This window comes from Mirounga angustirostris, unplaced genomic scaffold (assembly GCF_029215605.1).
Source record: "Mirounga angustirostris isolate CCGP_5_RB_7025 unplaced genomic scaffold, mMirAng1.0.hap1 SCAF_6, whole genome shotgun sequence".
Lineage (NCBI taxonomy): Eukaryota > Metazoa > Chordata > Mammalia > Carnivora > Phocidae > Mirounga > Mirounga angustirostris.
In genome coordinates this window covers 98,470,498-98,485,210 of record NW_026991714.1, presented here as the reverse complement: position 1 = coordinate 98,485,210, position 14,713 = coordinate 98,470,498, and the positions used below count along the sequence as shown (strand labels likewise).

Here is a 14,713-nt window from a genome sequence, read left to right as displayed (position 1 = left end):
TAGGTCTTTTTAAACATGACTATTTCTCAAAGGGTTGAAGCCTCTAGGACATTCAGTTTTCTGACTAGCTGCATCCACACAACTCCTCAGGGTATCCCAGGTTACTTGACTAAACAAACAACAGGCAGAACAGAAGTCTGTGGTATGTAGTTGTTATTTGTAAAAGTAGACCAAAGCAGTTTGTTTTATTTCACTGTTGATACAGTATTGCAAAATAGACAACACAGGATCTCCTGGAAAGAGCCTAACTATTCTGTTCTTCCACAAATGCCACATCGGGACAAATCTAGCTACATGCAAATAACCAGGGATTCCCAATATAAAAAATGAACTTCAGCACTGAAATTTAGCATTTGCGCAAAGTTAGGGATCTTTTCCTTGGGTGAATAGTTTTATTATACAGAATAATTAATATACAAAGCAATGTTCCTGCAATTTCTGTGATTTTTTTCCCCATGCTACCATAAGGATTTATCATACCCATATTATCATAAGATTAAGGTGGTTCAGTTGACATGGTGAATGTAAAATATAACAATTAATTTTGAATAGTGATTGATTTATCTTACATCGCCTCATACCCCTGGGGTGCTAAAAAGGCCTCAAACGTGTTTAAATATTGCCCAGTGGTCCCAGTGCTTACAAAAAGAATTACATAAAAATGTTGACAAGACATAAAACCAACCAATTCTGGTTAAAACTCCCTCCATATATCACAAATTTACGGAGCAAAGACACTGACCACATTAATCAGTACATAATCAGTAAATGATAAAGGTGCCCACCCCTGTGACCAAAACGGAGCAACCAACAGCATAATTAAGATTCCATTTTTGTTGCTATAATATTATATAAACTTGAGATGAAACTTCTTAAGATGTTAGTTACCCAATATCACTTTCTTCTGTCACTCCAGATGGTTAACAATCATTGCTACCAAGGCATCCCTTGAGTAGAGTTGGCTTTAGGACCTTCCCCCTAAACACAATTATTTATATTAAAATTTTTTTCTATATTTATATGTCCTTTTACAGCCAAATAAGAATACATTCGCTTTCAAATAAGCTAAAAAATGATATACATTGTATCAAACAAAAATTTTCCAGATACTTTTTAAGTTATCAAAGAACATAGTTACATTGATCCAGTTTTGTATGGGAAATGCTAAAATGCTATTTATTAGGTATCTGCGCTTTTCCCAGATTTTTCCAAATATCCTTTAGTGAACACCAGAAAATTAAGCATAATGAGTCTCTAAATTCAGAGCTAGGTTCAATAAGCACCTTAGGTATTGCCTTGGTATGGATATTTGTGACCACCCAAAATAGATGTATTAAATCCTGAATCCCAATTGTGATGGTATTAGGAGGTAGGGCCTTTGGGAGATAATTAAGTCATAAAGGGGAGGCTCTCATCAATGAGATTAGTTTTCATATAAAATAGACACCATAGAACTCCCTAATGCCTTTAAACATGTGAAAACACAAAGAGAAGAGGGCCCTCACCCAACCATGCTGGCACCCTGATCTGAGACTTCCAAACTCCAGAATTGTGAGAAATAAATTTCTGTTGTATAGAAGCCACTCAGTCTGGTATTTTCTCATAGCAGTCTAAATGGAGGAAGACAAGTATTAAACCTGTGTAAGACCTATGAAAACTATAAAAACATTAAAAGAAATTAAAGATGACCTAAATAAATGGAGAGAAGTACCATGTTCATGGAATAGACACTATTATAATGTTGTCAATTTTCCCCAAATGGATTTCTAGATTTCATGCAATTGCAATCAAAATCCTATCAGAGCTTATTTTGTTTTGGGTGGAAGTTGACAAACTTGTGCCAAAGCTTAGATGGAAATGAAAGGAAGATGAAAGGCCAAGAAAATGAACAAAGGCAAAGTGATTTACGAGATTATCAATATCTATTGTAAAGCTATAGTAATTATAGTTTACTATTGGTGCAATGACACATAAACAGTTCAATAGAATAAAGAGTGCAGGAGATGCGTATGTATATGGCATCAGACTTATGACAAAGTTGACACTGCAATAAAAAGTAGTCTTTTCAATAAATGGTACTATGTAATATCCATATGGGAAAAATATGAGCTTGAGTTATATTGTTGATCTAAATATGAAAGTTAAAACAGTAAATTTTTGGAAGAAAACATCTTCATGACCTTGAAGCAGGTAAAACAATTTTAGAATAAATTACCAAACTTAATAATTATAAAGAGTTAAGAAGTTGGATTATAGGGGTGATTGGTAGAGCATGCGACTCTTGATCTCAGGTAGGAAGGTCGAGCCTCATGTTAGTTGAAGAGATTACTTAAAAATAAAATATTAAAACACCCTGGATTACATTATGATTAAGAACTTCTGTTCATCAAAATCATTAAATAGCAATAGATTAAGAAGCTATAAAGGCAAGCAATACAGTGGGAGAAATATTGGCAATATATATAATTGACAAAATATTTTTACCCAAAATATATAAAGAAATTTCTCCAAGTGAGTAATAAAAACACAAAAGAAAACTGGCCAAAAAATTGAATAGGCTCAACACAAGAGAATATCAAACAGATGATGAACATATGAAAATATGCTCCACATTACTAGTCATGTAGCAAAGTAAAAAAATTTTAAAGTACCACATATGTTGGTGCAACTGCTATAGAAAACAGTCTGGAAGTTCTTCAAAAAATTAAAAATAGAACTGCCATGTGATCCAACAATTCCGCTTCTGAGTATACAACCAAAAGAGTTGAAAGCAAGGCCTAAAACAATTATTTGCGTATGCATGTTCATAGCAGCACTATTCACAACAGCCAAGAAGTGGAAACAACTCAAATGTCCATTGACAGATGAATGGATAAACAAAATGTGGCATATATGTATAGTGGAGTATTATTCAGACTTAAAAAGGAAGTAAATCCTGTTACATCCTACAACATGGGTCAACCTTAAGGAGATAATGTTAAGTGAAGTAAGCCAGTCACAAAAAAAGCAAATCTGTATGATTCTAGTTATATGACTACTCTAACATAGTCAAATTCATAAAACATAAAAGCGGAATGGTGGTTACCAGTGGCTGTGATTATGGGAAAATGGAGTTATTTAATGGGTATAAAGTTTCAGGTTTGAAAGATGACATTCTGGGGTTCTATTTCACAACAATGTGAACATATATATAACACTAATGAACTGTACACTTAATATTAAAAAAAAGAGGAAAGAGGTCTTAAAAAAAAAAGAGAGACACTACACTACACACCCAATAGAATGTCTAAAATGACAAAGAAAATGGGGAGCATTGATAAGAATGTGGAGCAACTGGAACACTTATACGTTACTCATGGGAATGTAATAAAAAATTTGGAAAAGCTGCAGAGATGCACATCCCCTGCCCCCATAACCCAGCAATTCCACTTCTAGGTATATAATCACACAAAAATGCATTCTTCTATTTCCCAAAGACAACACCAATATTCATAATTATCTCAAACTGGAAACAACTCCAGTGTCAATCACCGGAAGAATAAATCAGTAAATTTTAACTATTTATGATAACAGAACACCACTGAACAATGAGAATGATACACAACTACAGACAACATAAATTAATCTTACAATTCTAATGCTGGATAAAAGAAGACAAGGCAAAAGAATAATTACATTAAGACTGTGTTTATATAGAGTTCAAATCAGGCAAGATTAATCCATAATGTTAGAAGACACGAGAGTGGCTACTTTTACGGGGTAGCAGGAAGGGGGGACAAGAGGGCTTCTGAACTGCTAGTAATATTAGATGCTGCTCACACAATGGTGCTCACTTTAGAAAAACTCTGTGACTTTAGGATTTCTACAGCCTTCTGTATGTATGCTATAATTAATTTTAAAAAGTGTATCTTACCCTAATTAAAAAAAAAAAAGCCAGAAACCGCTTAGTCAATTTATGATCTCAGGATGTAGCAAGTTTCTTAACCTTTCTATAGTAGCACCAAAGAGCTAGGATCTAATAAATATTAGCCACTGTTTTATGTCTTTTTCTTTATTACTGCACACATGGCTCCTGAGCACAGAACTCAGCTCCTCAAATATTTGTTGAGTGGATGGTTAAAAACCACAAAAACCTAATGTGGTTGCATTTTATGAAAATTTCAAAAAGTCTAAGTTACACTATTGATATCAGATGAAAATTCTCATTTAAAAAAAAGAAGACTTTAAATGATACAAATGTCCCAAATTTTAAAACTTTTCTCGAGAATCACATTATTTCATAAGAGGAGGGTGTATTAATTTGTAAGCTCTTGAATTTGTGGCCACATGGCAGTCACTTCAGGTGGTAAATGGTGCATACAAACTTCTGTGAGTAATGTCTGTGACTACTTTTCTGTTATTTAAAAATATCTATTAGTATAATTTCCATTATATATTATGAAATTGTTATATCATACAGATATTTTTTTGCTAATTGTGTTGATTAAAAACATACAACAAATTGAATATGTTGGAACGAAAAATGTTTTAAACAGGATTCATAAGGGGCGCCTGGGTGGCTCAGTCGTTAAGCGTCTGCCTTCGGCTCAGGTCATGATCCCAGGGTCCTGGGATCGAGCCCCACACTGGGCTCCCTGCTCTGCAGGAGGCCTGCTTCTCCTTTCCTACTCCCCCTGCTGGTGTTCCCTCTCTTGCTGTGTCTCTCTCTGTCAAATAAATAAATAAAATCTTTAAAAAAAATAGCATTCATAAATATATTCCACTTATCTTTTTATATAAGCACAACTGAAATATAATTTAAATATCATAAAGTCCATCCTTTTATTTATTTATTTTTTTAAAGATTTTATTTATTTATTAGAGAGAGAGAGACAGCGAGAGAGGGAACACAAGCAGGGGGAGTGGGAGAGGGAGAAGCAGGCTTTCCGCAGAGCAGGGAGCCCGATGCGGGGCTTGATCCCGGGACTCTGGGTTCACGACCCGAGCCGAAGGCAGACGCCTAACCGACTGAGCCACTCAGGTGCCCCAAAGTCCATCCTTTTAAAGTATGAAATTCAGGAGTGCCTGGGTGGCTCAGTTGGTTAAGCATCCGACTCTTGATTTTGGCTTAGGTAATGACCTCAGGTTCCTGAGATTGAGCTCACTTTGGGTTTCCCGTTGGGCTCCACACTGGGTGTGGAGCCTTCTTAGGATTCACTCTCCCTCTCACTTTCCCCACCATCCTCCTCGTGTGCTCAATCTCCCAAGATAAAGAAAGAAATAAAAAATAAACCAATAAATAAAGTATGGAATTCAATGCTTCTTAGTATACTCAGAGTTGGCCGACCACTACCACTATATAATTTTATTTATTTTATTTTATTTTTTTAAAGATTTTATTTATTTATTTGACAGATAGATAGAGAGCACAAGTAGGCAGAGTGTCAGGCAGAGGGAGAGGGAGAAGCAGGCTCTCCGCTGAGCAGGGAGCCGGATGTGGGACTCGATCCCAGGACCCTGGGAACATGACCCCAGCTGAAGGCAGCCGCTTAACCGACCGAGCCACCCAGGCGCCCCCCACTATATAGTTTTAGAACATTTTCATCCCCACCCCCATCCTTAGAAATCATGCCACATTTCCCCCTTTTCTCGGCCCTCAACAATTTTCTATCTCTATGGATTTTACTAATTTAGTTAGAATCCTCTAACTGGTGGACTTCTGTGTCTGGCTTCTTTCACTTCACGTATGTTCATTCAAATTTATAGCACTTATCAGTACTTCATTCCTTTTTACTGCCAAATAACGTTCCATTGCATGGATATGCCATTTATATTTATCCATTAATTGGTTGATTGCCATTTAGATTGTTTGCACATTTGCAATTATGATTGATGCTGCTAAGAACATTCATATAACAAGTTTTTCTGTAGACATGTTTTCGTTTCTCTTGGGTATACACTGAGTAGGGGAACTACTTGGTTATATAGTTAACTATGTTTATCCTTTTAAGGAACCATCAGACAATTTTCCAAAGTGGAATGACTATTTGATAATCACATTAGGAATGTACAAAAGTTTCTCATTTCTCTACATCCTCCTCAACCCTTGTTATTTTCTGTCTGTTAGTTATACCCATTGTAATATAAAGAGGCATCTCATTTTGAGTTTGATTTCCATTTCCTGATGAGTAACAATGTTGAGCATATTTTCTTAAGGCAGACACTTAAAGGAATGAGCCACCCAGGTGCTCCAGGAATTTTTTTAAGTCTTTATACAGGTCTTTTTTTTTTTAATTACGATTTTTTAAAAAAGATTTTATTTATTTGTCAGAGAGAGAGTGCGCGTGCGCACAAGCAGGGGAAGCCGCAGGCAAAGGGAGAAGCAGACTCCCTGCTGAGCAAGGAGCCCGATGTGGAGCTCAGTCCCCAGACCCTGGGATCATGACCCAAGCCGAAGGCAGACTCTTAACCAACTGAGGCACCCAGGCATCGCTTAATATATATATATATTTTTAAGTTTCAAATAATCTCTACGCCCAACATGGGACTTGAACTCACACCTTCGAAATCAAGAGTCACATGCTCCACTGAATGAGCCAGCCAGAAGCCCCTACAAGTTCTTTATTAGACATCTGATTAGCAAATATTTTCTCCTATTCTTAGTTTTCTGACTTTTTTTTTTTTTTTAAGATTTTATCCATTTATTTGACAGAGAGATAGAGCACAAATGGGGTGAGGGGCAGCAGGAGAAGCAGGCTCCCCTCCAAGCAAGGAGCCCGACACAGGACTCGATCCCAGGACCCTGGGATCATGTCCTGAGCTGAAGGCATACACTTAACTGAGCCACCCAGGCGCTCCCTATGTGTTTATTTATTTATTTTTTTTAAGGATTTATTCATTTGAGAGAGAGCAAGGCAGAGTGTGTCTGTGTGTGTGTGTGCGCGTGCGTGCATGGAGGGGGAAAGGGTAGAAGGAGAGGGAGAGGGAGAGACAGAATCCCAAGCTGACTCCCCACTTACCCTGAAAGGATGAAAGGGGGCATGATTCCACAATTCTGAGTTCATGACCTGAGCCTAAACCAAGAGTCCGATGCTCAACCGACTAAGCCACCCAAGTGCCCCCCGTGTGTATATTTCATTTTATGTTAATTATACCTCAATAATTAAAATAAAGGGAAAAGAAAACATAATTGGCCATTGAAAGGCTGTTTACTGAGTAAGTCTTTAAGTCACTTTGGCATTTCATTGTAAAGTTTTAGTTAAAAAAATATGGTATATAACAACTAAATGTAAACAAGTGATCCTGGGTTGAATTTAGACATGAGACAAAATTTGCTTTCTTTTTCCATAAAGGAAATTATTAGTTAATAAGACCTAAAGATTAGACAATGATATTATAACAGCATCGATAATTGTCCTGTAGCTTTGTTAAGAGTTTCATCATTGTTTTGTGGTAATAGGGCAATGTCCTAGCTTTTTTTTTTTTTTTAAGACTATTTTCTTTTTAATTTTTTTTAAAGATTTTATTTATTTATTTGACAGAGAGAGACACAGTGAGAGCAGGAACACAAGCAGGGGGAGTGGGAGAGGGAGAAGCAGGTTTCCCGCCGAGCAGGGAGCCCGATGTGGGGCTCGATCCCAGGACCCTGGGATCATGACCTGAGCTGAAGACAGATGGTTAATGACTGAGCCACCCAGGCGTCCCAAATTTTTATTTTTTTTAGAAGTAATTTCTACATCCAATGTGGGGTTTCAACTCATGACCCTGAGATCAAGAGTCTCATGCTCCTCTGACTGAGCCAACCAGGTGCCCTGCAACGTCCTGGTTTTATGAAAAACACAACAAAGTATTTAGGGGTAAAGGGTGTCATGTTTACAAATTACTATTAAATTGTTAAGAAAAAATAGAGAAGGGGAGGAGCAAAGGAGAGAGAAGGAGGGAGTATGAAAAATAAAGAAAAGCTAATTTGGTAAAAAGCTACATTTGGGAAATGTCAGGAAAGAGTATAGAGAAATTCTGCACTATTCCTGCAATTTTTGAATAAGTCTGAAATTATTTTAAAATTATAAGTTTAAAAATATTTCTATGGTGCTGACCAAAGTTTTATATTGTATATTTTATTCTCAATACAAGCTTGGGGGTGCCTGGGTGGCTCAGTTGGTTAAGCGACTGCCTTCGGCTCAGGTCATGATCCTGGAGTCCCGGGATGGAGTCCCGCATCGGGTTCCCTGCTTGGCAGGGAGTCTGCTTCTCCCTCTGACCCTCCCCCTCTCATGCTCTCTCTCTCTCTCTCATTCTCTCTCTCAAATAAATAAATAAAATTAAAAAATCTTAAAAAAAAAAAATACAAGCTTGGGATTCAAGTGTTCATGACCCATAGAAATGGAAGACAATTCCAAAACAGAGCTACTGGATGTGTGGGGTCATAGGTCAAGAGATAAGCCACAGGAAGATCTCTGGATGGAAGTACCAACTCCAGTGATTTAAAAAACAGGCCACTGTCAGAAACCAAGGAAGAAGGGCAAAGAGTAAGTTTTTACATAAACTGATGAGCAATGGACACATTTTTGGCAAAATAAAAGATCTATTTTGAATTAAAGTCAATCTGTGGGACAATGAATATTCAGTGTTTATTAAGTTTTAGATAACATCTGAAGTAAATTAATGTAAACTAAAAAATACATGAATTTAGAGAAAGCAATTAGTAGTAAGTCCAAAATACTGTCAGGTTAGCAAGATGTCATTTTGTCTAATTATGATATGCTATGAATTGAAATCACCTGGGAAGCCAATTAAATACGACCATAAGTGAAACAATTCAAATGCAAAATTGAACGTACAGTATCATTTCAACTAATGGGGATAATACTAGCAATGTATTTTTCTATTGTAATACTGTTAGGGGGGTAATAGAAGACATTTGTAAGGGGTCTGTATGAATAAGTATGCAAAGTAGGGCTAAGTCTTTCTGTTTGGAGTGGGAAGGCTTCATGGAGGAGACTCTTCTTAAAGGACTCTTAAGACTTTGCCACTAGAGAGAAGATAGTACAAAGGCAATGCTAAGATTTTGAAAGCAAGCTCCACGAGGCAAGAATGTTATTTAAGGAAGAATTCTGCTAACTATATTGATACCAGATGGCTTCTGTGATTTATAAAACCTCCATTATTAAATTATTATACATAGTTGGTTCTATTTCTGGGATCTCTGACATTAAGATGATGCATGCAGTGTATATAAGATGTAGCTCAAGGGTCAGTATCTCCCCAAAGCCTTTCCTGGAACCCTCGCCTCCAAACATTACACTTGGTCTCCTCCCTGCTCCCTCTATATGCTATTCTCATCCAGGCAAGTGGTAAGATTTAACAGTAATTAGAATGCTGGTCACTGCTTAAGGCAGGGTCATCAATAAGCTCACCCAAGATGACATATTATAGACAGGCTGATTGAAGAGCTGAGGAGTGATGGGGAAAAGCTGTGTTACAGAAGCCAAACAACACATGAACTTCTCAGAAGAGCGAAGTGTAACCAATAGTTTGAGCTGCTGAAAAAAGGCTATGAGGACCTAGAATTTTCTTTGGCAGTTAAGGAATTAGTTGATCATTGGGATAGCACTTTCAGAGAAAGGGTAGAGAAAGAAGATAGATCAGTCTGATATCATTAGGAAAAGATTTCCTAGCAAATCTCTGACAGAATTCCCTTATCCTAGGTTATAAATTTTTCTGCCTCAACAGCCTATTATGAATAGCCCTGAAAAGTACATATTAAACTTACTGTCTGAGAACCTGGTCTAGATGGGACAACCTATCGAAATAATCGTGGGAAGCTCTTAAGGTAGGTTAGGCCAGAATCAAGAGCAATAACCATGGGGCGCCTGGGTGGCTCAGTGGTTAAGCGTCTGCCTTCGGCTCAAGTCATGATCTCAGGGTCCTGGGATCGAGCCCTGCATCGGGCTCCCTGCTCTGCGGGAAGCCTGCTTCTCCCTCTGCCACTCCCCCTGCTTGTGTTCCCTCTTTCTCTGTCGAATAAATAAATAAAATCTTTTTTTTTTTTTAAGATTTTATTTTATTTATTTGACACAGAGAGAGAGAGACAGCTAGAGAGGGAACACAAGCAGGGGAAGTGGGAGAGGGAGAAGCAGGCTCCTGGCCAGGCAGAGAGCCCGATGCGGGGCTCGATCCTAGGACCCTGGGATCATGACCTGAGCCGAAGGCAGACGCTTAACAACTGAGCCACCCAGGCGCCCCAATAAATAAAATCTTAAAAAAAAAAAAAAAGAGCAATAACCTAGGATATTCTAAATAACCTCTGGTCTAGGGAGGTTTAGGACAACTCATTACTATGCATATAAAATTGGTGGAGAAAGGGGCCCCTGGGTGGCTCAGTCAGTGGAGTGTCTTGACACTGGGTCAGGTCATAATCCCAGGGTCCTGGGATCGAGTCTTGCATCAGGCTCCTTGCTTGGTGGGGAGCCTGCTTCTCCCACTGCCCCGCACCCTGCTTGTGCTCTCTCTCTCTCAAATAAATAAATAAAATCTTAAAAAACAAAATAAAAAAAACTAGTAGAGAGAGAAGACTGTCCTGAAAAAATTACTGTTACAATTTCTAAAGAAGCAAATGGAAGGTAACAGTGTTTTCATATCTTTAGGGCACAGAAGGAAGAAACTAAAAGACCAAGAGAGGTTTCTACTAGGGCAGGCAAATTTAGATTCTAGTCATCATATATTTATATAGGCAAAAGAAAAACAAAGTATTTAAACAGCTGTCTAATCTCCCTACTTCCAAAAAAACAGAGAATATTAGGTGTTCCAGACAAAGTTTTTTCTTTTCTTAAATGAGAGGGAATAGGCCTTCTAAATTTAAAAAAATATTCTTTAAAGCTCAAGCAAAGCATATAGTATCTGCCTAACAATGGTCTGCTCTAGTGGGTGAACAATGTCAGCAAAAATGGACATGTAGAAAATGAAATGGAATTTTAAATCAATGAAAAAATGTCAAATTAACTACCTGATCCATACATAAAATTATGAAAGCACAAGAGACACTATTTTTATAACAGTAGGGCAAGGAAAGACTTCCTTAGCAACATGAAAAGCTGAAGGTATATAGTGACATAGATTTGACCTGCTAAGAATTTCAAACTTCTGTACAAAGATAACAATCAAGCACTGAGACTATAAGAAAATCTAGGATTAAACAATGGCAAACTATATAATAGAAGTTTTATTTACAAAAAAGATAATGTAAACAAAACAAAAAATGGTTATGAAGAGTAACTGCATGAAGAAATACAAATGGTTAATAAACATTTAAAAGAAACCACACTTTACTAGTTAAAATCCAAGTTCATTCACAATATCAATTTTTACTTACTAGGTGACAATGATGAAATAGATTACACTATTAGATATATATATATATATATACACACAAATATAATTCTATTTTTGAAGAATTAACATTAACTAAAAGGTTTATTGTTAACCCAAGTATTATAAGCAAAGAATTTGTAAGCCTTTTTTAACAGTTAAGGGAGTTTCTCAGATGCCTTCTTTATAATTTCTAATACTGCATCCAAACCACACACGAAGATTTCCATTTCAGTATATAAGGAGGAGCAAATGCTCTTGGGTAGATTCTGCTCCAAAACAATCGAATGCTTATTTAATCAAGTAAGCTTTTACTGAAATTAATAAAGTTGTAGAATAATCAGTTTTTACTATAAGTAATATTGACCCTGTCACTTCTTTGCTCAACATGCTTCAGCAGTTGTCTATCATATGTAATTGAAAGTTTTAACACCAAAACTTAATTTGTATATACTGGAAGTTGTGAAACATCATTATCTCAGAGGGTAAATTTAAGATGGATTTTAAAATTCGAAAGTAATAAATTTTTATTTATTTATTTATCTACTTATTGAGGGGGGAGTAGTGGGAGAGAGAGAATCTTAAGCCAACTCCACGCCCAGCGGGTCTTGATCTCACAACCCTGAGATAGTGAACTAAGCCCAAATCAAAAGTTGGATACTTAACCAACTGAGCCACCCAGGCACCCCTGAAAGTAATAGATTTTTATGCAAAGGAAATAATCAATAAAACTAAAAGAAAACCTACTGAATGAGAAAAGATACTTGCATATGACATAACCGATAAAGGGTTAGTATCCAAAACATACAAAGAACTGATACAACAACATGCAAAAACCGAATAATCCAATTAAAAAATGGACAGAAGACAGGAACAGACATCTGTCCAAAGAATACATACAGATGGCCAACAGACACATGAAAAGATTCTCAACATCAGGGAAATGCAAATCAAAACCACAATGAGATATCACCTCACACCTGTTTGTGACTAAAATAAAAACAATACAAGAAACAAGTGTTGGCAAGGATGTGGAGAAAAAGGAACCCTCGTGCACTGCTGGTGGAAATGCAAACTGCTGCAGCTAGTATGGCAAACAGTACGGAGGTTCCCAAAAATATTAAAAATAGAAATGCCATATGATGCAGTAATTCCACTACTGGGTATTTATCTAAAGAATATGAAAACACTAATTCAAAAAGATATATGCACCCCTATGTTTACTGCATTATTTATAATAGCCAAATTATGGAAGCAGCCCAAGTGTCCGCTGATAGATGAATGGATAAAGATGTGGTATACATACACACTAGAATGTTACTCAGCCATAAAAAAGAATGAAATCTTGTCATTTGCAACAACATGGAATGAGCTAGAGAGTATAATGCTATGTGAAATTAGTCAGAGAAAGACAAATACCATATGATTTCATTCATATGTGGAATTTAAGAAACAAAACAAGTGAACAAAGAAAAAAAAGGGGGGAACCCCAAAAACAGACTCTTAACTATAGAGAACAAACGGATGGTTACCAGAGGGGAGGTGGGTGGAGGGATGGGTGAAATAGGTGATGGGGATTAAGGAGGGCACTTGTCCCAATGAGCACTGAGTAATATATAGAATATTTCAATCACTGTATGTTACACCTGAAACTACATTAGCCCTGTATTTTAACTATATTGGAATTCATTTTTGAGTATATCAAATAATCACGTGGGAGACAAAGTAGAGCCAACAGAAAATGATGGTGGCCAACCAAAAAACCCATTGATTATTTATCATTTAAACCCACACACACGTTTATTTGATCACACACACATATATACAAATATATATATATGTACATTCATTTCATCACATAAAACAAAATAAAAATGCAGCCCAAAGACATTTAAAGCAGAATCCTGGGACAAAGGAACCAAAAAGGGAAAGATCACATACATGTATAAATCCAGGCAAGATCGTTGGAAAACTTTTGGATACGTGGTTTACTCCCTTTCCAAAACTCTGGTCACCTCAGAAAACCTTCACTTGTATAAATTGTATATATTCATCTCCACACTTGTTCTACTGACCAATAAACAATCCTACAGAGGGGAACCCATGAACTATTTCCTGGTGTGAACTGATCAGGCACTGGAGCCATCTGGGGAGCCTACTGCTTCAATCTTCTCCCTACTCCTGCCACCACCCCAGAGGCTCAACTGTGGTGGGTGTGTGTGGGGGTGGGGGGAGAGGTGGGAGTTAGTAGTATAAGGAGTTAATAGAGCCTACTGGATCCAAGAAACTACATCCTTTCCGTCAAAAAAGTACATCCTTTCCACCAAAATCTACTGAGTAACAGGATAACTAGTCCCTGACAAGACCCACAGTGACAACACAAAAGAGTCAGAAACATCTACTGAAGGCTAACAATTATGGGGGAGCGTTAATGATTACCTAGCGAAGAAAACAGTGTTAAAAGCAAGGGCAAAGCAATGTCAGATTGGCTCAGAAAGTTGTGCTGCCCAGTTAGAATTTGCTGTTAGGCTTTTTGTGTGTGACCATTAAAAAAAGAAGCAATAAGCCTCTCCTTCAAGAAAAGGAGGCAAGTGCAGCACAATAAAAATAGGATAGAATTCAACCATGATGAACAAATGTAAGCCTGCATGTAAGGTGAAAAAATTTACACAAAATCACAAAATATTTCATTTAGGTCAGGGCTTAATATCAAATACAAAACAAATATACACTGGGCAAGATGCAAAATAAATGTGGAACAATGCAACCCACTAGTTAATTGTTTACTGGATTCCTTAGTTTAAAATGACTGATCTTCCTCTACCCCTTCCTCTTACTTCATTCCTGCATAAAACATCCATATAGGAATTATTCTAGTGCTATTCAAAATAATCTGTTATAAAGTCCTAAAAAGTATGGAGACTATGGAGACCTAATCCTCTCTTTTTTTCATTTAACCTCTCTCTATCAAAAGTTCAAATTTTCGATGGACAACTTTATCAATTCCAATACTCAAAGTTCTGCATTCCTCAGAAAAGAGCGAATAATGAATACCACAGCAAAACTATTCCAAGATACCAATTCAAATTCAAAACATTCAATATTCTAAGGCAGTCCTATTTAAGCTCTATATTCATTCACTCAACAAAAATTTATTCAGTGTTGACTATGTGCTGGGCAGTGCTTTGGGCACTTGCAACGAACATACGAATATTTTAAATAATTTGGAAAGTTTGCAAAAAATAAAGTTTGATTAATATTTTGATTTTACTAACATATAATCATTTAGGACACCTAGCTTTTCTTTTTCACAGATACAGAATATAAATTCTTTTTTTTATCAAGATTATACTTTTGACTTGTCATT

At 36.7% G+C, this 14,713-nt stretch overlaps 1 protein-coding gene across 1 annotated transcript in view; it reads right to left on the bottom strand.

Moving 5' to 3' along the window:
* Window positions 1-14,713, bottom strand: part of TET1 (tet methylcytosine dioxygenase 1) — a 142,621-nt gene that overhangs the window by 33,185 nt on the left and 94,723 nt on the right. Inside the window, exon 7 of the mRNA XM_064594717.1 lies at window positions 1,506-1,610. Within this exon, the coding sequence (XP_064450787.1) occupies window positions 1,506-1,610 (105 nt within the window). The remainder of the gene's footprint in view (window positions 1-1,505; window positions 1,611-14,713) is intronic.